Source organism: Schistocerca americana, chromosome 1, assembly GCF_021461395.2.
Source record: "Schistocerca americana isolate TAMUIC-IGC-003095 chromosome 1, iqSchAmer2.1, whole genome shotgun sequence".
Lineage (NCBI taxonomy): Eukaryota > Metazoa > Arthropoda > Insecta > Orthoptera > Acrididae > Schistocerca > Schistocerca americana.
The window spans coordinates 416,593,974-416,618,461 of record NC_060119.1 but is presented as its reverse complement, the minus strand read 5'-3'; the positions used below and the strand labels follow the sequence as shown (position 1 = coordinate 416,618,461).

Below are 24,488 nucleotides of genomic sequence, written 5' to 3'. Positions count from 1 at the left end.
TACAGCCAAGCTGTCTCGAGTTCTGTCAAGTACGATAATAAGGGTACGTTTTGTGCTGTGCATTATGCGCTCATTGACACAGCGATAATATAGGATAACAGCTTTACCAGCATGTTTAACTTCGACAGCACTGGCTGGTCAGTTGGTACAGCTAGCCTGCAATGACGTGGCCAGCTGCAGTTCACACGTAAAAGAGACGAGCAGAGGAGCATACAGCTCCGGATGTCATTTCATTTTTAAGCAGAATGAAATTGTTGTTGTTGTGGTCTTCAGTCCTGAGACTGGTTTGATGCAGCTCTCCATGCTACTCTATCCTGTGCAAGCTTCTTCATCTCCCAATACGTACTGCAGCCTACATCCTTCTGAATCTGCTTAGTGTATTCATCTCTTGGTCTCCCTCTACGATTTTTACCCTCCACGCTGCCCTCCAATACTAAATTGGTGATCCCTTGATGCCTCAGAACATGTCCTACCAACCGATCCCTTCTTCTTGTCAAGTTGTGCCACAAACTCCTCTTCTCCCCAATCCTATTCAATACTTCCTCATTAGTTACGTGATCTACCCATCGAATCTTCAGCATTCTTCTGTAGCACCACATTTCAAAGGCTTCTATTCTCTTCTTGTCCAAACTATTTATCGTCCATGTATCACTTCCATACATGGCTACACTCCATACAAATACTTTCAGAAATGACTTCCTGACATTTAAATCTATACTCGATGTTAACAAATTTCTCTTCTTCAGAAATGCTTTCCTTGCCATTGCCAGTCTACATTTTATATCCTCTCTACTTCGGCCATCATCAGTTATTTTGTTCCCCAAATAGCAAAACTCCTTTACTACTTTAAGTGTCTCATTTCCTAATCTAATTCCCTCAGCATCACCCGACTTAATTCGACTACATTCCATTACCCTCGTTTTGCTTTTGTTGATGTTCATCTTATATCCTCCCTTCAAGACACTGTCCATTCCGTTCCACTGCTCCTCCAAGTCCTTTGCTGTCTCTGACAGAATTACAATGTCAACGGCGAACCTTAAAGTTTTTATTTCTTCTCCATGGATTTTAATACCTATTCCGAATTTTTCTTTTGTTTCCTTTACTGCTTGCTCAATATACAGATTGAATAACATTGGGGAGAGGCTACAACCCTGTCTCACTCCCTTCCCAACCACTGCCTCCCTTTCATGCCCCTCGACTCTTATAACTGCCATCTGGTTTCTGTACAAATTGTAAATAGCCTTTCACTCCCTGTATTTTACCCCTGCCACCTTCAGAATTTGAAAGAGATTATTCCAGTCAACATTGTCAAAAGCTTTCTCCAAGTCTACAAATGCTAGAAACGTAGGTTTGCCTTTTCTTAATCTAGCTTCTAAGATAAGTCGTAGGGTCAGTATTGCCTCACGTGTTCTCATATTTCTACGGAATCCAAACTGATCTTCCCCAAGGTCGGCTTCTACCAGTTTTTCCATTCGTCTGTACAGAATTCGCGTTCGTATTTTGCAGCCGTGACTTATTAAACTGACAGTTTGGTAGTTTTCACATCTGTCAACGCCTGCTTTCTTTGGGATTGGAATTATTATATTCTTCTTGAAGTCTGAAGGAATTTCGCCTGTCTCATACATTTTGCTCACCAGATGGTAGAGTTTTGTCAGGACTGGCTCTCCCAAGGCTGTTAGTAGTTCTAATGGAATGTTGTCTACTCCCGGGGCTTTGTTTCGACTTAGGTCTTTCAGTGATCTATCAAATTCTTCACGCAGTACCATATCTCCCATTTCATCTTCATCTACATCCTCTTCCATTTCCATAATACTGTCCTCAAGAACATCGCCCTTGTATAGTCCCTCTATATACTCCTTCCACCTTTCTGCTTTCCCTTCTTTGGTTAGAACTGGGTTTCCTTGATATTCATACAAGTGTTTCTCTTTTCTCCAAAGGTCTCTTTAATTTTCCTGTAGGCAGTATCTATCTTACCCCTAGTGAGGTAAACCTCTACATCCTTACATTTGCCCTCTAGCCATGCCTGCTTAGCCGTTTTGCACTTCCTGTCGATCTCATTTTTGAGATGTTTGTATTCCTTTTTGCCTGCTTCATTTACTGCATTTTCATATTTTCTCCTTTCATCAATTAAATTCAGTATTTCTTCCGTCACCCAATGATTTCCACTAGCCCTCGTCTTTTTGCCTACTTGATCCTCTGCTGCCTTCACCACTTCATCCCTCAAAGCTATCAATTCTTCTTCTACTGTATTTCTTTCCCCCATTCTTGTCAATTGTTCCTTTATGCTCTTCCTGAATCTCTCTACAACCTCTGGTTCTTTCAGTTTATCCAGGTCCCATCTCCCTAAATTCCCACCTTTTTTGCAGTTTCTTCAGTTTTAATCTACAGTTCATAACCAATAGATTGTGGTCAGAGTCCACATCTGCCCCTGGAAATGTCTTACAATTTAAAACCTGGTTCCTAAATCTCTGTCTTACCATTATATAATCTATCTGACATTTTCTAGTATCTCCAGGGTTCTTCCATGTATACAACCTTCTTTCATGATTCTTGAACCAAGTGTTAGCTACGATTAAGTTATGCTCTGCGCAAAATTCTACCAGGCGGCTTCCTCTTTCATTTCTTAGCCCCAATCCATATTCACCTACTATGTTTCCTTCTCTCCCTTTTCCTACTCTCGAATTCCAATCACCCACGACTATTAAATTTTCGTCTCCCTTCACTTCCTGAATAATTTCTTTTATCTCATCATACATTTCATCAATTTCTTTGTCATCTGCAGAGCTAGTTGGCATATAAACTTGTACTACTGTTGTAGGCGTGGGCTTCGTGTCTATCTTGGCCACAATAATCCGTTCACTATGTTGTTTGTAGTAGCTTACCCACACTCCTATTTTTCTATTCATTATCAAACCTACTCCTGCATTACCCCTATTTGATTTTGTATTTATAACCCTGTATTCACCTGACCAAAAGTCTTGTTCCTCCTGCCACCGAACTTCGCAAATTCCCACTATATCTAACTTTAACCTATCCATTTCCCGTTTTAAATTTTCTAATCTACCTGCCCGATTAAGGGATCTGACATTCCACGCTCCGATCCGTAGAACGCCAGTTTTCTTTCTCCTGATAACGACGTCCTCCTGAGTAGTCCCCGCCCGGAGATCCGAATGGGGGACTATTTTACCTCCGGAATATTTTACCCAAGAGGACACCATCATCATTTATCCATACAGTAAAGCTGCATGCCCTCGGGAAAGGTTGTTTGGTTTGAGGATTAAAGGGACCAAACTGCAGAGGTCATCGGTCTCTTGTTTCATAAACACACAGAGCACAGGGAAACCATCCATTAGTCATTCGAAGCACAAGATAAAAATTCCAGGGGAAGAAAATCCCCAAGGTCAATAATAAAGAAACATGGAAAACGGAGCACAGTAACAAAAACAACACAGAGAAGAAAGGCAGAAGGAAGTAAAACTGTACAGCAGAGGACTGAGGCTGGCTGATCACGAAAATAATAGGATGAGCCAGCCACCCTGCAACACGTTAAAACCTCCAGCCTGAAAGTTTAGGGTGGAGTCGGATGACAACACAAAACTAAGTAAAATATACAGCACAAAAGAGGGTGACGCAATAAAATTAGAGGGACCTATAAAACCCACTTGCTCGAATAAAACTTAAAACACAATCTGCCATAGCGACATTGTCACCTAAAAGAGATGATAAATCACCATGGAGATTAAAAGTTTGCCTGAGGGCGGTTAAAAGAGGACAGTCCAACAATATATGGGCCACCATCATATTCGCACCACAGCGACAATGAGGGGGGTCCTCTCGACGCAGCAGATGACCATGCGTCAGCCAAGAGTGGCCAATGCGGAGCCTACACAGAACAACAGAATCCCTGCAAGAGGCCCGCATGGAGGAACTCCACACAGTCGTGGTCTCCTTTACCTGCCGCAGCTTGTTGGGTGCAGACAGAGTGCGCCATTCGTCTCCCCACAACCCAAAGACCCGACGGTGCAAAACCGTTCGGAGATCAGTTGCCGGGAGGCCGATCTCCAACGGCAGTTTGCGGGTAGCCTCTTTGGCTAACTTGTCGGCGAGTTCGTTTCCCGTGATCCCAACGTGTCCCGGGGTCCATATGAACACCACCGAACGACCACGCTGTTCAAGAGTGTGAATGGACCCCTGGATGGTACCAACAATGGGATGGTGTGAGTAGCACTGGTCAAGAGCCTGCAGACTACTGAGCGAGTCACTGCAAATGACAAAGGACTCTCCACTGCTGGTACGAATACGCTCAAGGGCACGAAAAATGGCTGTCAGTTCTGCAGTGTAAACACTGCAGCCTTCCGGCAAGGAGCGCTGGTCGACATAGTCCGCATGAGCATAAGCGTACCCCACACGGCCATCAACCATCGAGCCATCGGTATAGATAACCTCTGAGGCATGGTATGCGCCTAGGAGAGCAAGGAATTGGCGGCGCAAGACTGCAGGAGGAACTGAATCTTTAGGCCATCGGGAAAGTTCCAGCCGAAGCTGCGGCCGACGAATACACGAAGGTGGTGTATGTGGGCGGACCTGGAAAGCAGATGGAAGAGGCAAACACTCTAGTTCATTAAGGAGCGACCAAACACGGATCCCAATTGTATGGCCTGATCGCGGCCGCCGGTGTGGGAGATGGACTGCCGCATTAGCGAAAATGAGACGATAGTTAGGGTGACGGGGCGAACAACGGACGTGGACAGTATAGTTGGCTAACAGCTGTTGACGACGAATACGAAGTGGAGGAACCCCAGCCTCAGCAAGGAGGCTATTAACAGGGCTGGTGCAGAATGCTCCTGTCACCTGTCGAATCCCACAGTGGTGAACGGGGTCCAGTAGTTGTAACGCTGAGGGCGACGCTGAGCCATACGCCACACTCCCATAATCCAGTCGGGACAGCACGAGGGCATTGTAGAGCTGCAGCAGCGTATTACGATCTGCACCCCAGATGCCGCCAGCACTGACGTTTGAGCTGACGAATATGTGGAAGCCAAGTAAGCCAGGCATCGAACAGCAATCCCTGAAAACGGTAAGTGTCAACAACCCTGAGCATGGCATCCTGAAGATAGAGCTCAGGGTGGGGATGGACAGTACGATGCCGACAAAAGTGCATAACACAAGTCTTCGCAGGGGAAAATTGAAACCCATGGGCCCACGCCTGCACCTTGCGTATGGCTCCCTGCAGCCTACGTTCTGCAACACTAATGGTGGAGGAGCTGAAAAAGATGCAGAAATCGTCAGCATATAACGTGGGTGAGACAGACGACCCTACTGCTGCTGCAAGGCCATTAATGGCCACAAGGAAAAGGGGCACGCTCAATACAGAGCCCTGTGGAAAGCCGTTCTCCTGGATATGAAGTGAACTATGGGATGTGCCAATTAAAACGTGGAATGTCCGAATAGATAAAAAAATTCTGAATAAAAATGGGGAGAGAGCCCCAGAGACCCCACCCGTGCAACGTGGCGAGCATATGGTGCCGCCACGTCGTGTCATATGCTCTGGAGAGATCGAAAAAGACGGAAACGAGGTGTTGGCGCCTGGAAAAAGCAGTGCGGATTGCAGACTCAAGAAAGACCAAAGTATTGGCGGTGGAACGGCCCTGACGGAAGCCGCTCTGGCACGGAGCCAGAAGACCCTGAGACTCGAGCAGCCAACACAGCCGTCGACTCACCATGCGTTCCAATAGCTTGCGCAGAGTATTTGTCAAGCTGATGGGCCAATAGCTATCCACATTAAGCGGGTCCTTACCAGGCTTCAGCACCGGAATGATGGTACTCTCCCGCCACTGCGACGGAAAGACACCATCGCCCCAAATGCGGTTGAAGATGGCAAGAACACACAGCTGACAGTCTGGGGACAGGTGTTTGAGCATCTGATTGTGGATGCCATCTGGCCCAGAGGCTGTATCAGGGCACTGTGCCAGAGCGCTCTGGAGTTCCCACAAACTAAACGGGGCGTTATACGCCTCAGGGTGGCAAGAAGCAAAAGAAAGCCGTTTGCCTTCCTCCCGGAGTTTGAGCGCGCGAAATGCAGGCAGGTAATTCCCCGACGCAGAGGCTCGAACATAGTGCTGTGCGAAATGCTCGGCGATTGCATCGGCATCGGTGGATACCGTCCCATTGAGAGTAAGCCATGCGACACCTATAGAGTGCTGCAATCCACAGATGCGCCGAATCTTCATCTACACCTGGGAGGGTGAAGTACGGGAGCCAATAGTGGAAACGTACCTCTCCCAGCACTCCCGTTTCCGCCTTTTGATGAGCCACCGTGCCTGAGCACGGAGACGTTTGAAAAAAATGAGGTTCTCCAAAGACGGGTGCCGCTTATGTCACAGAAGAGCCCGCCGATGTTCTTTAATGGCTTCAGCGACCTCTGGAGACCACCAAGGCACTGACTTTCGCCGGGGGCACTCTAACGAACGAGGAATGGTACGTTCCGCAGCGGAAGCAATCGCTGCAGTCAGTGTCTCAACCGCCACATCGATGGTACCGTGGGGGAGAGAGTCAACAGTGGCAGCAGAGGAGAATGTTTCCCAGTTTGCCTTGCTAAATGCCCATCTAGGCAAGCGTTCATGGGAGCGACGCTGGGGTAGTGAAAGGAAGATTGGAAAATGGTCACTACCATGCAAGTCGTCATGGACTCTCCAGTGGACCGATGGTACAAGCCCTGGGCTGCAAAACGACAGATCTATGGCAGAGAACATGCCATGCGCCACACTGAAATGTGTGGCGGCGCCAGTGTTTAAGAGGCAGAGGTCAAGTTGGGAGATGAGATTCTCGACATCTCTGCCTTGGCCAGTAATCTTCGTTCCACCCCACAGGGGATTGTGGGCGTTAAAATCCCCCAGGAGAAGAAAAGGCGTGGGAAGTTGGGTGACAAGTGCAGCCAATTCGGTCAGGGAGACTGTACCACCTGGAGGGAGATAGACATTGCAGACGGTTATGTCCTGGGTAGTCCTTACGCGGACAGCCACAGCTTCCAATGATGTTTGAAGGAGCACAGGAGCACTATATACAGAGGTAAGGACATACACGCAGGCTCCACCTGACACACAATTGTAAGTGCTACGGTTGCAGTAATAACCCCTGTATCCATGAAGGACAAGGGTCCGCATTGCCGGGAACCGGGTTTCCTGGAGGGCAATGCAGAAAGCAGGTGTCATGTTTAGAAGCTGACGTAACTCAGGTAGACGGCTAAAATAACCGCCACAATTCCACTGGAGGATTGCACAAAGCGTGTCCTGCAGGGGCATGCAGGCACTGAAAAATCAAATTACTTCGCAGGGTCACATGCTGCCATCGACTGAGAGACGGACATCGCTATGTCCATTGTCTCTGAGGAGACGGCGAGATCTAGGTCATCAGGGGACGCAAAGAGCTCGACCTCATCCTCAGAGGATGAGCTGACAGGAAGCGGTGGCGCGGGAACCACTGGGTCCTTAGGCTTCTTAGAGAGCTTCCTCTTCTCTCTCTTGTCTTTTGGAGGAGGGTTTACATGCTGGGAGGGCTTTCCTGACGCATTATCAGGAACAGACGAAGAGCGTGAAGCCCTTCGACCAGCAGCTGGTGGCTTCTTCAGCCACTGGCTAGTGTCTTGTGAGACATTGGGGAAGCCCTTGGAAGGGACTCCCCCAAGGGATCCCTTCCGAACAAGTGAGGCCGGAGGAGGCCCGTGCGTCGCCGGCTGAGCAGCCGGAGAGGGCTGCCGCCCCTCCGGCTGAGAAGCCGGAGAGGGCTGTCGCCATCAGTTCTGCTGCACGCAAGGTATCGCGGTGAATATGGCTCCTGTCTGTCCGCAGCCCTGCATCCCTCCCAGGGCGTGGCTAGGGAAGGGAACGATTTGGGGTCATATGCCACAGCGTTAAAGTCGACTTTACCGCGCTTATAGAGACGTTGGTGGTCGTGCAACCACCTGATTGAGACTTTACCCGCTTCATTGCGGGGTATCCGCCCCGAAGCCACCCACTCCGACCAGGGGCTCTCCCCTCGGGCGCCACCCAGCCACAGCAAAGGCCACCTGGCAGGATGGCCGTTGCCGGGAGTCCTGATGCCCCAGACAGACAGGCATCTACTCCTTGGCTTACGTGGGGAGGTGTCAGCGCAGGCATCGGCAGTACGATCCCCGTGTCGTCAGGGGGCTACAACCTAGAGGGTACATGACGACCCCACCACAACGGGCTGGCTACCGTGCTGGATGTTGGGTGCCATTGGTAGTCCATAGTGATCGTGGGTGCAGATGGTGACGCACTAAGGGCGTAACTGACACAATCCATGAGGTATGTATGCCCAAAATAAGGGATGGAGGGTGCAGTTACGACGCCAAGACGATAACGTGTGCCAAGGTCTTAGGGCACAGAGGACTCATGGTGCACCACATAAGGTGTCCTTCCCCAAAAGGCTCGTACTTCTGTTGAATTTGGAAAAATGGAGGTCAAACCCCAATGGGGACCATCACATTAAAGGCCGAAACAGTTGAGACTCCTTTTAGTCGCCTCTTACGACAGGCAGGAATACCGTAGGCCTATTCTTACCCCCGAACCTGCAGGGGGGATGCCCTCGGGAAAAATTACGGCCATAGTTTCCCCTTGCTTTCAGCCGTTCGCAGTACCAGCACAGCAAGGCCGTTTTGGTTAATGTTACAAGGCCAGATCAGTCAATCATCCAGACTGTTGCCCCTGCAACTACTGAAAAGGCTGCTGCCCCTCTTCAGGAACCATACGTTTGTCTGGCCTCTCAACAGATACCCCTCCGTTGTGGTTGCACCTACGGTATGGTAATCTGTGTCGCTGAGGCACGCAAGCCTCCCCACCAACGGCAAGGTCTATGGTTCAGAATGAAATAATACACTGTAAATCTCCCACAATATGCCCCTTGGACGACTAGACGAAAACTGCAACACATCATTGTTTTTAGATAACGTACTATTGTAATTAAAAACAAGACTGATGAAAACTCCTGACTTAACCACAGGGTATTTTTTCTGCACAAGCTGTGTGTAACGTAAGGGAGTATTGAAGGATTTCCTGTATAGTTAAATATTGAAGCCGCTGAAGGTATTACCTACAGCAGGCCAGTCTGGTTATCTCTTAGCTCCTTCCTTATCTGAATCAGAGAAATACATTTCAGTTCTCAAAGTGTCACCTGCTACTTTGATAATGAGCCTATCAACAACAGAATACACGAAACCAACCAGGTGCAGCATTTTCTCTTTTTTTTATGATGAGCCGTTCTATATCCCACCAGAATTCAGCAGAGACATGTGAAAAAGCTGCGTGCGTCAATTACAGGATGTCTGGCAGCTCAACAGTCTTGTTACTTCTCGGGCCAAATCCCGCAGCTTGCCTCCAGATCAGTTCTGGTGGGTTCATATTGTAATGGTACAGTAGCAAATGTAAAAATGCAGCATTTGTACAATGTGCTTGGTGCTCTGAAGATGATTGTCTTTCATATTTCTATGGTACTTATCTACCTCTGGGGTATAAAACGATGGACATAGTCAAAATAAAGAGAATTTGATTTTATGTTTTTGCCTTAAAAGATTATGAACAGTCTTTCATAAAACATCAATAATTAAGAATTTGTAATTGAAATGGAAACAGGAATTTCGCGTCCAATAAGTAATTAGAAACAAGAAGACCACATTATTCATAAAAAATGATGACGAGTTCAATAATTACGAGATGTAGGTATTTCAAATAAAAATAAAAAAAGGCACAGGGGTAATTTGAAACAACGCACTAATAACCTCATGTGATTCACATTCTACTACGCTATCTAATGTACTATACATTCAATGTTAAGATTATTGTCAACTGCAGTATATACAGCCCTGGGAAAACTTGAAAGCTGATTATCTCTGTAAATTTATGAAAAACATTAAGAACAGCCTACTTCTCAACACTTTTTAACTGTGTTCCACGTGCGTGTTTCACTAAGGAACAGGAAGCAGCCTCAGCCATTTTCGTACTGCGCATTAACAGTGCGACAATCAGACCAAAACACTGCAGAGGCTGTGACTGTACACGATTTTTGAAATAAAAACTATGTAACTGAAGCTTGATTAAGAAAAAAGTTGATAGCTGTTAACACATTTGAATGTCTTAAAGTTTCATTTAATGTAACTTAATAACAAGATATCTAATACATAAGTAGGACCTACTTCCAAGAGCATAACAACACCAGTGTACATGTGCTACGACTTCTGACCAAAAAAAACCATCATATTTGTGTTTGTTTACATCAGGTTTAACCTTATGTTGAACGGATTATAGTTCATTTGATGAACAAAGTACTGCAAACCAGTTTTTGGTTGTATAAAATCACTTAGAAGAGACAAATTTCTTTTAAGCTTTAGTGCTTGAAGATAAAAGTTATGTCCTGCCCCTGGACCACCAACTAAGCCACATTGTGTCCTTGTGTTGGACCTACAATGAGGATAACTCTCAACTCAAACACTTGGATCAGGTTTTCATTTTTGGCAGGTTCAATGAAGGCACAGGGACACAGAAAGTTTTCCAGTCAAAGCTGGTATCAATAACAAAGAAAAAACTGCTTAGCATAAAATGACATTCTGCTCTTTTGGTGGCAGTGTTGCACAATAGAAGAGCATAAAAAATTTCTCAACATGTGCCTTCACAAAACTCATTATAATACTGTCACAAAATGGCCTTGTTTTGACACATTATAGGGTAAAAGTCCTTGCAATGAATGTGAGGGCACTGTCACAAGGCATGCTGCTAAAGTAAGTTTATGAAGACTATTTGAAAATCAAATCATGACACCCATGAAGCTGTATAGATTTGCTCAACAAATCATTCCTTGCATCCATTTTAAATTATATGTGACAGAGGAATACTAGCAATATATATTACATTATTCCCCTAATTTAGTAATACAAAAACCATCCAAGAGACTGACAAACTAATTATTGAGTTCTAGATGCCCATCATTGATTTATTAAAATATTGATGAAATGCAAGGCAACTTTTGTGTATAGGGAATAGAAAATGTTTATTCATTTTCTGGACAGAATGGTATGGTGAAAAATATTTGCTCCAGTAAAAGTCACACCTGCAGTAAATATTACTAAGTATATTTACTTACCATCTAGGAAATGCTCAGCAGTTCTCTTCCTTAGTTCATCAACATTCTCCTCAGTTTCTGCCCACTCCAGCACAAGTCGTCGACCATATAAATGTGTGCTCTGACAAAGTGTCTTAAATGCTCTCTGAAACATCATATAATAATGAAAATGATGGCAACAGAATAAGGCATAACATGACAAATGTATCTCAAAAAACTTTTAATCTATGTTATAACTACTTTTTCCTAGAACTTCTTAACATACATATAGTTTGTCTCATCAAACATACATACATCATGGTTTCATCACGAATCCTAAAAGTTTTAAAATTTGTGAATGATGCTACAAATGCCAATAGTTACAAACAACTACTACAACAACAGTTCCACACAGTGAAAGCTCTTATCATCTTACCTTTGCATCATGCTTTGTGTGATAGTCAATAAATGCAAAACCTCTGTGTTGTCCAGTGCCTACCATCTTTTTAGGAAGACGGACAGCCTTAAGTTCACCAAAAGTCCTGTGAACAAAGCCAATAATTACTATTCTTGGGCATTAAGGGATATCATAACATAAGACAAAAAGGAAAGGATATTTGACAGTGCACAATTCTCACTTGATAGTTTCTTTATATATTTTTCTAGTAGCAAAAAAAGGTTGACAATGTTTTTTATAGTAGGCATTGCATGAAATCTTCCAATTGCCTCATTAATTGAGACGTTCTCCTTACAGCACATTTAAGCAGGTTAAGCACGTGTAAATCCTGCTACTGACCATATAGACATTAAGTTGCAGACAGGCTCAACGAAAAGACTGCTATACATATAAGCTTTGGATCAAAAGACCTCCTTCTGGCCATTGTAGTTGGACTGTGGATTGTAACTGCACCTGGTGGGTACAGCAGTCTGGAGTGGGTGAGGGGTAAGTAGGAGGAGGATGGGGAGAGGGAGATATAGCAGAGTAGGCGTGGGGGAAGGAGTAGTGCTGCTTGTGGGAGCATGCACGGATGCGGTGCCGACAGGGTAGGGCTGCTAATTGCAGTCGGGAGGTTTGGGGTGGAAGAAGAGGGGATGAGGAGAAGGGCAGCAGAAAAGTATTGAAGAGGATAAAGACTAGTGGGTTTGTTGGTGGAGTAGTAGACTGTGTAGTGCTGAAGTGGGAGCAGTGTAGGGGATAGGTGGGTGGAAGACACAGGAGAGGAAATGCCGAGTCTATGGGGGTTACAGGAACATAGGACATTTTGCGGGAAATGCAATTCAGAAAAGATGGTGGAGGAGGGGATTACTGTTTAATGTCCCGTCAACATAAAGGTCATTAGAGATGGAGCACAAGCTCAGATTGGGGAAGGAAGGAGAAAGAAATTGGCCATGTCTTTCAAAGGAAACATCCAAACATTTGCCTGAAGTGATTCAGGGAAATCACAGAAAATCTACATCAGGATGGCTGCCAGGTTCAGAAAAAATGGTGTTGGTAGGAAGGATCCAAGAGGCACAGGCTGTGAAGCAACAGGAGATGCAGGCTGTGAAGCAATCATTGAAGTGAAGCACTGTGCTGGGCTGCATGTTCAGCAAATGGCTGGTCCAGTTGCCTCTTGGCCACAGTTTGTTGGTGGCCATTCATGTGGCACGTAGAAAGTAGCACAATGCTTGCAGCTTGGTTTGTCAATTACATGGCTGCTTTCACAGGTAGCTCTGTCTTTGATAAGATAGGAGATGCTTGTGACTAAACTAGAGTATATGCTGGTGGAAGGATATATGGGGAATATGTTGAATCTAGGTCTATTGCAGGGATATAATCCATGAGACAATGAGGAATGGACTAGGATATTGTGTAGGTTCAGTGGGCAGCAGAATGCCTCTGTGGGAGGGGTGGGAGGGATAATGGGTAGGATATTCCTCTTTTCAGGACATGAAGAGAGATAGTTGAATCTGAACCACATTCTCTGCCAGAGTTTCAACTACACCTCATTGTGTCCTGAAACAAGGAATAACCGACCAATTACCCTTCCCACCCCTCCCTCAGTGGCATTCCACTGCCACTGAATCTAGGCCTGGATTCAAATCCTGAACTGGCACAAACCTCCTATCGCACCAAAGGTAGGGCTACCTGTCAAAAAAGCCATGTGATCTAGGAACTAAGCTGTAACCACTGTGCTGCTTTCAACAAGGGCACGACAACTAACAACCTGTCTGTCTGTGTCTGCCTGTATGAATGGCCACTGGCAAACTGTTGCAAAGAACAGCTAGACCACCCAGTTACTAAACATGCTGCCCAACAAGGGGTGCTCCACTTCCATGACTGTTTCACAGCCTATGCCACCTGGATCATTCTTCGTAACAGTAGCTTCTCTGAACTGCGCAGGTGGGAATTCTCCTTGCAGTATATCCTAAGCTCTAGTAACCTCATTGGCATCAACCATTGCTATTTCTGTGCTCCTGTTAATTAATTCATTTTTTGTATCTTTCACAGTTGCTAAAATTTTCACTTACTTAATGATATGTCAGATGACTAATATTAAGTCACCTTCAACAAAAAGGATTGGTTTGAACATCATAGTGCTTTACCAGGTATGATGATATGGAGGGGTATGCCTTTGTCTTTTGCAAATGTGGGAATTCACTCATCCAGTTAGTTAACAATTTAACATAGACCCCAAATTACAAGGGAGCATCCCCCCCCCCCACCACCCCCCACCCCCCAATATGCAAAGTAACTTCCAGAGGTATTACATAAAAGGCAAATAAACACAACAAAGGACTTACATGGAAAAATCATGCACACCCTGGATTTTTTACATAACGGATTATTCATTCAGGATACAACAGTACACTTGATAACAATGTTACAAATCTTTCTCAGTAATAAGGGCCTAAAGGAAACCAAATCCTGGACTTTTACATTTTCCCCATGCAGCCAGGAGACTGTATGCCATCAGAGAATTAATTCTTTTAGAAGACAAATACTGAAATAGATGACAGAATTCTGGAAGAGCCGACTTATTCCAGCATAATGTATTTCCTCTCTCTCTTTTGTTTGTTTCACACAAAGTCAAATTCCATCATCTCAGTTAGACTGGGAAGAGTTATTTCTTCATTTCTTCTAGCTGCAATGGGACAGTGGAAACAATAACCGCAATCATCAATAAAGTAAGCAATACATACTTGAAGAGATCAAAGATTTCCTTCTTCGTAGCTTGAAAAGGAACATTGCGAACCAAGATTTTTGTTCCAGTTTGCTTTCCTATTTTAGTTTTCTTCCTGGCTGTAACAACTTCATTTCTGAAATTAAAATAACCACTGAAATTACCTACTGAAAGAGATCAAAATATACAACATTTAAGAAATAAGATGATAATGTTGCATAGTCTACAGAAAGTATATAAATGTGTCTAAACAACAGCATCTACAAAACTAAGTTTCCTTGTGGCCATTAACACCAATATTTTTACAAATTTCAGAGCTTACTTCAGCAAAATGATCACTTACAGAGGATTTTACATGGCAGACTAAGCGATTATATAAATTTGAACTTTAATTCACATTTTTTGGCTTTTTGAAACCAATTATAAATAACATAATTTATTCTTTTAAGGTCATGATTGCATTTAATAACAACACAGCATGTTATTGCTGCAAAGTAATATCAGTCTTGTTAACTGTCACAAGGTTAGTTATTTACAGCCTTGAAGAAAATGGTCATGGGATGCGGAAAGGACGGTGGGAGTGGAAGTGGGAGTGGGAGTGAGAGAGGGAGAGGGAGAGAGATTTTTTAAAATCAGGTTTCTTTAAGGTGTGCTGTATAATGTGAACTTACAATACAACTGTTTCGGAAGAAGGTGGAATCTAATATAAGAGTATGCAAAATGAAGGAAAGAATTACATGTAATACAGGGATGACTATGCAGCACAAGGAAAAGTTGTAAAATAAACCGTTTTACTGTTTCTGCAATAAGGAGCAAATAGATTGCAATGACGAAAAACTCATGAACAAAATTTACAGCATCTGAAAATTGAGTAAAGAAGGATGACAACTGTGTAAAGCATTTTCAATCATGTCCATTCTGGCTAACAACTATATATATTTGTCTCATGTGTGTCAAAAATTAAAATTTCTACAGACACACACACACACACACACACACACACACACACACACACACACACACACACACAAATATGCACTTTTTATTAGAATAAACTCCACAAGCCACAGTGCAGCATTGTTCCACTTCACTCTTCGAAGCTAACAGCTGTTACTTACTTTAGTGTCCTGTTTGAACGCTTCAGTTCAATGCTATGGCCATCAATAACAGAATGCTGGAGTGTCTTTAAGGCTTTATCGGCACTTTCCTTATGCTTAAACTGAATAAAGCCATATCCCATTGATAGCATCTTCCCTGGGCTTTTTGGATCTTTTTTCATTGCAATTGTCACATAATGTACTGGACCACAATGTCTGAAATGCTAGAAGTTGGGCAACAGTTATAGCAACTCCTTTTAGACTATCAAAATTAAAAGTATATTCATCTACACCTACATTCAGACTCTGCAGAAGGCATTTTAAGTGTCATTATCACTCCCTCTCCCCCCCCCCCCCCTTCCTCTTCCAGCTATGAATGGTGCACAGGAAGAACGGCTGTCGGCATGCAACATGCACAACACTTATTTGTAGCATCTGCCACAGGTTTAATGAGCATCTCTCTGTGGCACTTACACACTGACTAAATAAACACATAAAAAAGTGCTCTTCTTTTGCTCTTTTCTATAGCCTCTTATATTTCTTTAGGCTTCTTCCAACAAATCCCAGCCTGGCATTTGATTCTCCTACAACTAGCTTTATGTCATCATTATAATTTAGGTCACTCCAGACACACACTCCTAGATATTTAGCATAGTTAGCACATTCTCACTTCCTAGTTAGGCTCAAAATGTTATCCAGCTACAAATTTCCTTGAAGGTAATAGCAGGAGAAGATATTGCAACACAGTACGAACATTTCACGGGTTTTCAGAATTCCTCTTTTAGAGACTGAATGTGTGCATCTAAAAGACAACAATCTTTCACCTTTCTCACACATGATGCAAAAGACAACACAATGTTGTGTAACATCACTAAACAAATGAAAAGATTCAATTTATTACACACAGTTAGCTCCCTTCCCTATGAAACTAACCCCCCATTATATACTATTATTCATGACTAAAGGTTGAAAATAATGGTATAATAACAAATGTCAAAACTTCAAAGCAATAACAGCAGTTACACAATGAATCTTTCAATTTGCAGTGGAGTGTGCATTGTTTTCCAGCATATTAAAACTGTGTGCCAAATTGGTACTCGAGCCCGGGACCTTTCGCAGACAATTTTCTTACAGGCTGATTTATCCAGGCTTGGCCTGCCATCAAAGCATCACTTCTTACTTTCCAAAATTCACAGAAGTCTCCTGCATACCTTGCAGGACTAGCACTTGTGGAAGAAAGGATGCTGTGGAGAAGTGGCTTAGCCATAATCACTCCTTTCACACAAGAGTCCTAGTCCAGCAAGGTATGCAAGAGACCTCTGTGAAGTTTGGACAGTACGAGAAGTTCTGGCAGAAGTGAAGCTGTGAGGGGAGGTCATGAGTTGGGCCTGGATAAATCAATTGACAAGAACACTGCCCACAAAAGCAAGGCTATGCTTCGAGTCCTGGTCCTGCAACAGTTTCAATGTGCCAGTAACTTTAAATAATAGCACTGTTAAGCTGATTACACTGATTTGATAACCCATTGGTTTGGACAAGTGTTTTCCGGGCTAAAACTTAATTGCACCTTTACAACTTACCAGTGAATGTCAATAAAAACAAAGTGAATGGAAAGCTGCTAAGTGGGGAACAAACGACAAAAACCTATTATACAGCAAACACATAACCGGTACAAATACATAGTGTATCATCCAAAAAGCATTTTCCATCATTTTACATAGGCAGGCAACACAAAACATGCTCTCAAGTTCACCATTAAGTAATAAAATGCAAGCAGAAATGGTACGAAGTAATTTTATCTGATGGGAATAAATCGAAATGAAATGAACTGTTGTAATGCAGTGCTAAATTTCTCATTAAAGTATCAAATCAGCTGATGATTATTTCATATTACAGCTTCTCACAACATCAGCTGTTTAATGAAAATGAAATTGTCGTTTCTTATGACTGAAGAGCTACCATAAATTTAAATAAAATTCGATCACAGTGCCTTTAAACAGATTAAGTATCAACTTCAATACAAAAATATGTATGAAATAGGCATCAACACAGCAAAACATACAATTAACCAGAACCACATGACATACCTCTATCACATCTTTTTCCCTTGAGTTGAAATTAAGACCTTTAATGAACAAGACTGTATCCTGTTCAGGAGGTTCATCATCCTCCTCACACTCATCAGTTTCCTTTGCAAAATCAGACTTTTTAGTCAGTTTATCACTCTCTTTCACAGTTTTGGTTGCAACACAAATGCTGTTTTCCCCCTTACTCTCTTCTAAAAATAAAAAAGTAAATAAATTAACACTCTACAATACAACAGCATATAAAAATAAAAATAACACACACACACACACACACACACACACACAAAGACTTAAATGGAACGCCATAAATAATGCCATTGTTAGCAGATGATAAATGTACAGCTCTGTTGCAGATGACAGCTATTATTTGCTGAACTGTGTTAGTAATGAAGCATACATTGTAAAGTGTATACTTGGAGAGTCCTCATACAAAATTGAACCAGAATAGCTGAGAAGAGAGATGTGAACATTGAAGTAGCTCAAGCTTGGTTGATAACATAAAGTAGCCAATCAAAACGAACTTTCCTTATATTTGTTTGCCATCACTGAATGTACTGCTGTCTCTGGCACAGACTCCCCCCACTTATCAACTGAACAAATAATTATGGTTGGGTAAGCTCAGTTACATGAAAGAGGCCAAGGCATGATACCTTGACTGTAGAAACACCTAATAAAATCGGACTAGTTTTGAATTTACTATAAGTAATTCTATCAAAATATCCACAAGCATGAACAAAATGAGAGTCCTATTTGATTCTCAGGTTCAATAGATGAAAAAATTGTTGTCTCTGTAACAGCATTTATCCACTGATCTGAATAACAAACTAAATTATGTAACCAAAAAAGCTATCAATACTTAAGAGAACTGAATCTTATTTTAAATCAAAATGTAATTCAAAGGCAAGATTTGGCATTGCATATGAGATCCAACAGAAAAGTAGTATTGTACAGCACCGAGAACAATGAAATAATGGAACTTGCAGAATGAATTTAAGCAGTTGCGACAATTTTCCTATTATTATACCAATTCTAAACCTTAAAAATTTAAAAGTAAATTTCAGAATTTTAATAAAGTATTTTTATTCATGACAGTGAATCATTTCATAGAAAATTGTCACAAGACACAAATATACCAAAACAACAGAAACATCTGTCACCGCAGTGGGTGAGATGTAGCATGAGCTATGATGTCAGCATGAGCAGTCTCTACCCACTGGTTTTTCATGGTGGGGGGAAGACCTGGCTTGCAACTACCTCTGTGCACATATCACTTATTATAACTGCCTCTGTGCACACATTATGCACTTGACTTTGATCAAAACAATTTTACATAGCTGTGTATGCAAGTTCATGAGTTGCGAGGTTGATGTAAACCACCTTACTCCTTTCAGAATTGTTGATGCTGTGGGTGTACTTGTGTATACTTTGATGAAATGGAATGTGCAGATGGGTCATATAGTTGACACAGAAGCTGGATCAATCACAAATACAAAACATCCCAAGAAGAAGTTGTAATGGAAATTGATGATTTCAATAGATGTGTCATTTACTGGACAATAAAATGTTACTTCCAAATATGAATGGAGAATGCACTGTTGAGAATAATGCTTTTATTTGGATTCTACAAAAGATTAGTAATGATTTAATATATAGATGGAGGAAAATGGTAGGAAAGAGGAAAGGAAGACATAAAAAAACCTGGCTGCAATTTTTCAAAGGTCTTGGGAAATGTGATAATTGTGCAAGATCTGTTACGTATGTTATTGAGACTAGAGTGCACTTTTTATACAGTAATCATTATTTTTGGAGCTGTGATGGGGACAAAGGCTTCTTGCACATGTTTCTAAGAGAAAGTGAGCTAGTACTGTGATTTTTGGTGATGAGAATGGGTTTGCACTAAATCTGGGATGAAATACTGTGATTATGCTTATTGTAACATTAAAGTTAATCCACCATCTACCTTTCTTTTCAGAAAGCATACCTTCCATGAAAATGTATTTTATTTCACAAAGCTATGCAAAAAGTTGTGGTGTGTTTCTATTTTAACAACAACACAGAAAGATTTGAAACATTTAAAACTGATGACATCAATGTATATGAGCACTCAGTTCTTGGATTGGTTGGTTGATTTGGGGAGGGGGACCAACTAGCGAGATTACCAGCACTATGATCTAAGATGGCAGAAATCCGAGAAGGGTCAACACTAACAACACAATCCAGTCAAGAAGAAGGGTTAACGTGCAAACAAGGAAAGGAAAAGGGACATCAGGGCAGCAGGAAAAGGACAGAACAGGAGACTAGTAGGTGGAAACAGGTAGAGCCCCAGACATGCCATGTATGATGGGGCACCAGCACTGCCACCAACAGGTCCTGACAACCCACCATACCATATCATGATACAATAAGGACAACACCAGGGGAAGAAGGCACAGGAAAAGGAGAAACAAAACAATACAACAGACCAGACAAAATGTAGGGAAAAGGCAGTTGGAGTCTTGCCGGTGTGGAGGCAACATCAATTGTGGGACTCAAATTCCAGAGATAAATTCAAGGACTTCTACCCGAGATGAAAAACCACTTCTACAAAGAAAACTGATGACAGACGTAAGCATAAGAGAGTCGTCCAGCAACACCTGAAACAAGGACGGTGGTAGGGCACATTAAATGAGAATGGCCAAAAGACGGGGGCAGTGCAGCAAAATATGGATCACCATGAGATGAGTCTTGCAACTACAAAGAGAGAGAGAGAGAGGTGGGGGGGGGGGGGGGGGGGGGGCCATGGCCACTCAATGCAGAGTAAAAAAGTAAAAAACCATGGGTCAACCTAGTACGGCCAATACAAAGATGGCAGAGGATAGTGGATTCCTGCCAGGAGAGGCAGAGGGAAGAATGCCACATGGTGGTGGGAGTCTCATTGATGGCATGAAGTTTATTCAAGAGTTAGCTCATGATCAATCAAAAAGGGATTTGATGTAAAACTGCAAATCCGGTCCCAGAAGGGTTATGGACAATGGGGAGGATAGGTTGCTGCCTCCCCCCACCCCCAGTCAGATGATCAGCAAATTCATTACCCACAATACCTACATGGCTAAGAACCCAAAGGAAATTAACCGAACAAGCACCATCACCAAGATCAGCGAGTAGGTCGTGGACGGCAGAGACCACGCAACGCCAGGAAATATAATGAGCGATAGCCTTAAGGCTACACGTTGAGTTTCTAGACAACAAAACTCAAGTGAGTGAGAACTATTTAATAAAGCAGAGGGCCGACAGCCATCTGTCCCACAGAAACACCCCACACGTGGCAGGCAAGAGATGGTGTTCTGTGCCAACAGAAGATGTGAAGGCATATTCCTCATGATCAGTGGTTTTGGAGCCATAGGTGTAAAAAACAATGGCATCCTGAAACTCCCTTAAGAGGATTCGGAACAAACAATGGAACACTACTGGAGCAATGGAAGCTTTTGGTTCCCAGATAAGACCTGTCCAAATCAGGGGCCAAGGAACTAACCAAGTGGGGATGGTCGGGAGAGAATGTGGGGAAGAGGACAAGGAGGGGAGATGGAAGTCATGGTGAAGAGAAGTGAGGCGGAGCCCAACCGGTAAGCCCACTAAGGACGCGCAGTGAGCAGGCGATGGCCTAAAGTCACTTAAAGATAGAATAGGAACGGTGAGCAAGGGAAGAGCAGATAGTTATACCATAGGAAATCAGGAGCTGGGACCACCGAATCAGAAGGGGAGGGATCCCAACGTCAAACAGAAGACTATCGGCAGGGCTAGTGCGAAAGGTACCAGTGCATAAATGGACACTACGATGGTAAAACAAGTCCAAGAGGAGCAGCGTGGAAGGGGCTGCTGATCCATAAACTCAACAACCATAGTCCAGATGAGACAGAACTAATGCTCAGTATAGATGGAGAAGGGTCAAATGACCTGTGCCCCAAGAGGTGCAAGCAAGGAAACATAGAATACTGAGTTTACAAAAATCGCCAATCTTCAGATGATGAAAACGGGGCAACAAAGTTAGCTTTTTGTCAAAAAGAAGACCCAAGAAACAGAACTGGGGGACCACGGTCATGCGTAGGGCACCGAGATAGAGCTCTGAAACAGGATGGTCTGTGGTATGGTGACAGAAATGCACCACCCTCAACTTAAGGGGAGACATCTGAAAACGGTGCGAAATGTGCATGTGGAAGCACATTGGATGGCACCCCAGATCTGTCATTCTGCAGATGCAAACGAGTGGGAGCTAGACCAACTACAGAAATCATCCACATAGAGAGCACGGGTGACCAAATGTCTGGCAGAGGCCACAAGTCATTAACAGTGTTGAGAAAAAGGACACTTAATTCGGAGTCCTGAGGAATGCCATTCTCCTGGACCAGAGGAGAGCTGATAACAGTGCCAACCCGGACTCTGAAAGACTGGTGGGAGGGGAAGTGATGAATAAAAATCAGGAGGGATCCCTGAAAACCCCACACATGCAGTGTAAGGAGGATGTGATGGCGCCAAGCTGTCACAGGCTTTACGAAGATCAAAGAAGACCGCGACAAGATGGCGGCGCTGAGAAAAGGCCTGCTGAACTGCAGTTTCCAATCAAAGAAGATGATCGATCGGAGACCCACCACCTGTTCTAGTAACTTACAGGGGACATTGATCAGGCTGATTGGCTGGTAACAGTCAAGGGACGACAGATCCTTGCCAAGCTGATGGACAAGAATCACAATACTGCCTCTCCAATGAGAAGGGAAAATGCCTTGGAGCCAAATACTGTTAAACACCTTGAAGAGATCTGTAATTGTGGAGGATTGAGGTGTTGAAGCAATTGGTTTTGGATGGAGCCGGGGCCAGGAGCTGAACTGTGGGGAGAAGAGAGGGTCAGAAGATGTTCCCAAATTCAGTAAAAGGTTTATTGTAGGATTCTGCCCCTCACAAAGGGTAAAATAAGAGGAAAGCTTCAGCCCATTATTTCTGGAGGAGGAAGGCAGCTGGATGAGGGGGCTGATTCTGAAACCGTCACAAAATGGTTCATGAGGTATACCGCAAGAACAGGAGGATCTGTACAATGGCCACCTGGAAGAGCAAGGCCTGGAAAGGAAGACTGCCGCTGACAACCTTGGAAGGTGCGGAGTGTAACCCACACCAGTGACGGAGGGTCAGAAGAACCTAGAGAGGCAACAAAGTATTCTCAAGATGCCCATTTGATTTGTCTGATTAAGTAATGGGTTTTGGCATGAAGATGTTTAAAGGTAATAAGACCAGTGGAGAACAGATGCCACTTAAGACATTGCAAAGTGCGACGAAGATAATGGACAGCGGTGGAAATGGTTGTGCTCCACCACAGAACTGGTCAACAGCAAACGGGGTATGTCAAGGGGGGAACAGCAACGCCAGTAGTGTGGATTATCTTATCAGACATACCACAGACGACTTCATCAAAAGAACCCAACAATGAAGGGCTAAAAACGACCTGGGAGGTATATAGAGGGCAGTCCACGTGATGCAAAGCCCAGTGGGGTAACCTGGTGATTGGGAGGTAGGAAGGCAACAACAGAATCAAGGGGAAGTGGTCACTATCACATACATCACTGTGTGACGACCCGTGTAAGGAAGGAAGAAGGGGATGGGAAAAGAGCGAAGATCAATGGCAGAGAAAATGCCACTTGTGGCACTGAAATGAGAACCATTACCATAGGGGAACCATAATTAAGAAGGCACAGTTCATGGTTCGCGAGAAACTGGTCAATGAGGAGCCCCCAACTAGATGAAGAAGCGCTGCTCCACAAAGGGTGATGGGCCTTAAAATCCACGAGGAGTAGGAAGGGAGGGGGGAGCTGCTGAAGGAGAACAGTTAGGGCAGCAAATGAAGGTGGCCTGTCAGGAGGATGATACAGATTGCAAGCCATGACCCCAAATCCCAAGTGGACCAGGACAGCAGCTGCTTCCAATGGGGTTTGAATTGGGATCCATGTACTAAAAATATCTGTACGGACCAACATGCAGGCGCCACCAGAAGCTCTCAAAGGGCCAACCCGGTCCCAACAGCAAGTACAGAATCCAAAAAGAGTCAGTGAATGATTATCAGTGACATGAGATGTTGGCAGAACAACAAAACTGCTGAGTAAAAGGCAATTGCAACTCTGGGGGATGATGGTAGTAACCACTACAGTTCCATTGAATAAACACTGAGTGGGTATCCAAACAGGAGGCAAAAGCACTGGATCCAATCACATTGCCAGGTCACCATCTGTCACCAATAAGGACGGGGTGACACCCATAAATACCTGATCAGACTCTAGTTGCGCAGGGGAAGATGGCACCTCTGGGCAGGAGTGAAGGCTTGTCCTGCGACTTTTATTTCTTCTCCTCTTTCATAGGTTGAGGGGGGCAGGGCACAGGGGGAGAGCAGGCTTCAGCATGATCCAGGACCAAAAAACAGTGGGTGGCCTTAGAGAACTTATGACTGTGCATAAGGTGGCCGAGATGTGACAGTAGGCCTCCGACCTGAGAGACGCCAGCCATGATGTGGGCTCCCAGGAGGGAGGCTCATCACTGACGGGTACTGAAGAATGGGGCACTTCTTCAGCCAGGGAGAGGGAGTGACACCTGGAGGAGAGGGCGTGGAAACTGCAGAGAGGGGGAGACGAGAGGGAGGAGATGGGACTGAGGTATGGAAGAGGGATGAGGGGAAAGGACATAACAGAGGTAAAAGTAGAAGTCATTGACACAGGATGAAGTCGGTCAAATTTCTGGCCCGCCTCAGTGTAAGATAAATGATCGTTAGACTTTTACTCTTGCATCTACTTTTCCTTGTTATAAGCCGGGCTATTTGGTGAGTAAGGAAAGTGACAGTCATGACAATTAACACACACGGGTGATGAACACAGGGGCCCCGCTCATGGAGTGGGGTCCACAATCACCACAGAGAGTCTGCCCTACATTGGGAAGAAACGTGCCAAAATGCAAGCACCGAAAGCACCTCACGGGTGGCAGGATGTATGGCTTGACAACAAACTGATAACACATGACCT

At 44.0% G+C, this 24,488-nt stretch overlaps 1 protein-coding gene across 1 annotated transcript in view; it reads right to left on the bottom strand.

The window, feature by feature from the left end:
- Positions 1–24,488, bottom strand: part of LOC124602277 (probable RNA-binding protein 19) — a 106,369-nt gene that overhangs the window by 1,438 nt on the left and 80,443 nt on the right. Inside the window, exons 12-16 of the mRNA XM_047136310.1 lie at positions 17,458–17,648; positions 15,392–15,594; positions 14,293–14,409; positions 11,546–11,651; positions 11,152–11,275 (exon numbers count right to left, since the gene is read on the bottom strand). Of these exons, the coding sequence (XP_046992266.1) occupies positions 11,152–11,275; positions 11,546–11,651; positions 14,293–14,409; positions 15,392–15,594; positions 17,458–17,648 (741 nt within the window). The remainder of the gene's footprint in view (positions 1–11,151; positions 11,276–11,545; positions 11,652–14,292; positions 14,410–15,391; positions 15,595–17,457; positions 17,649–24,488) is intronic.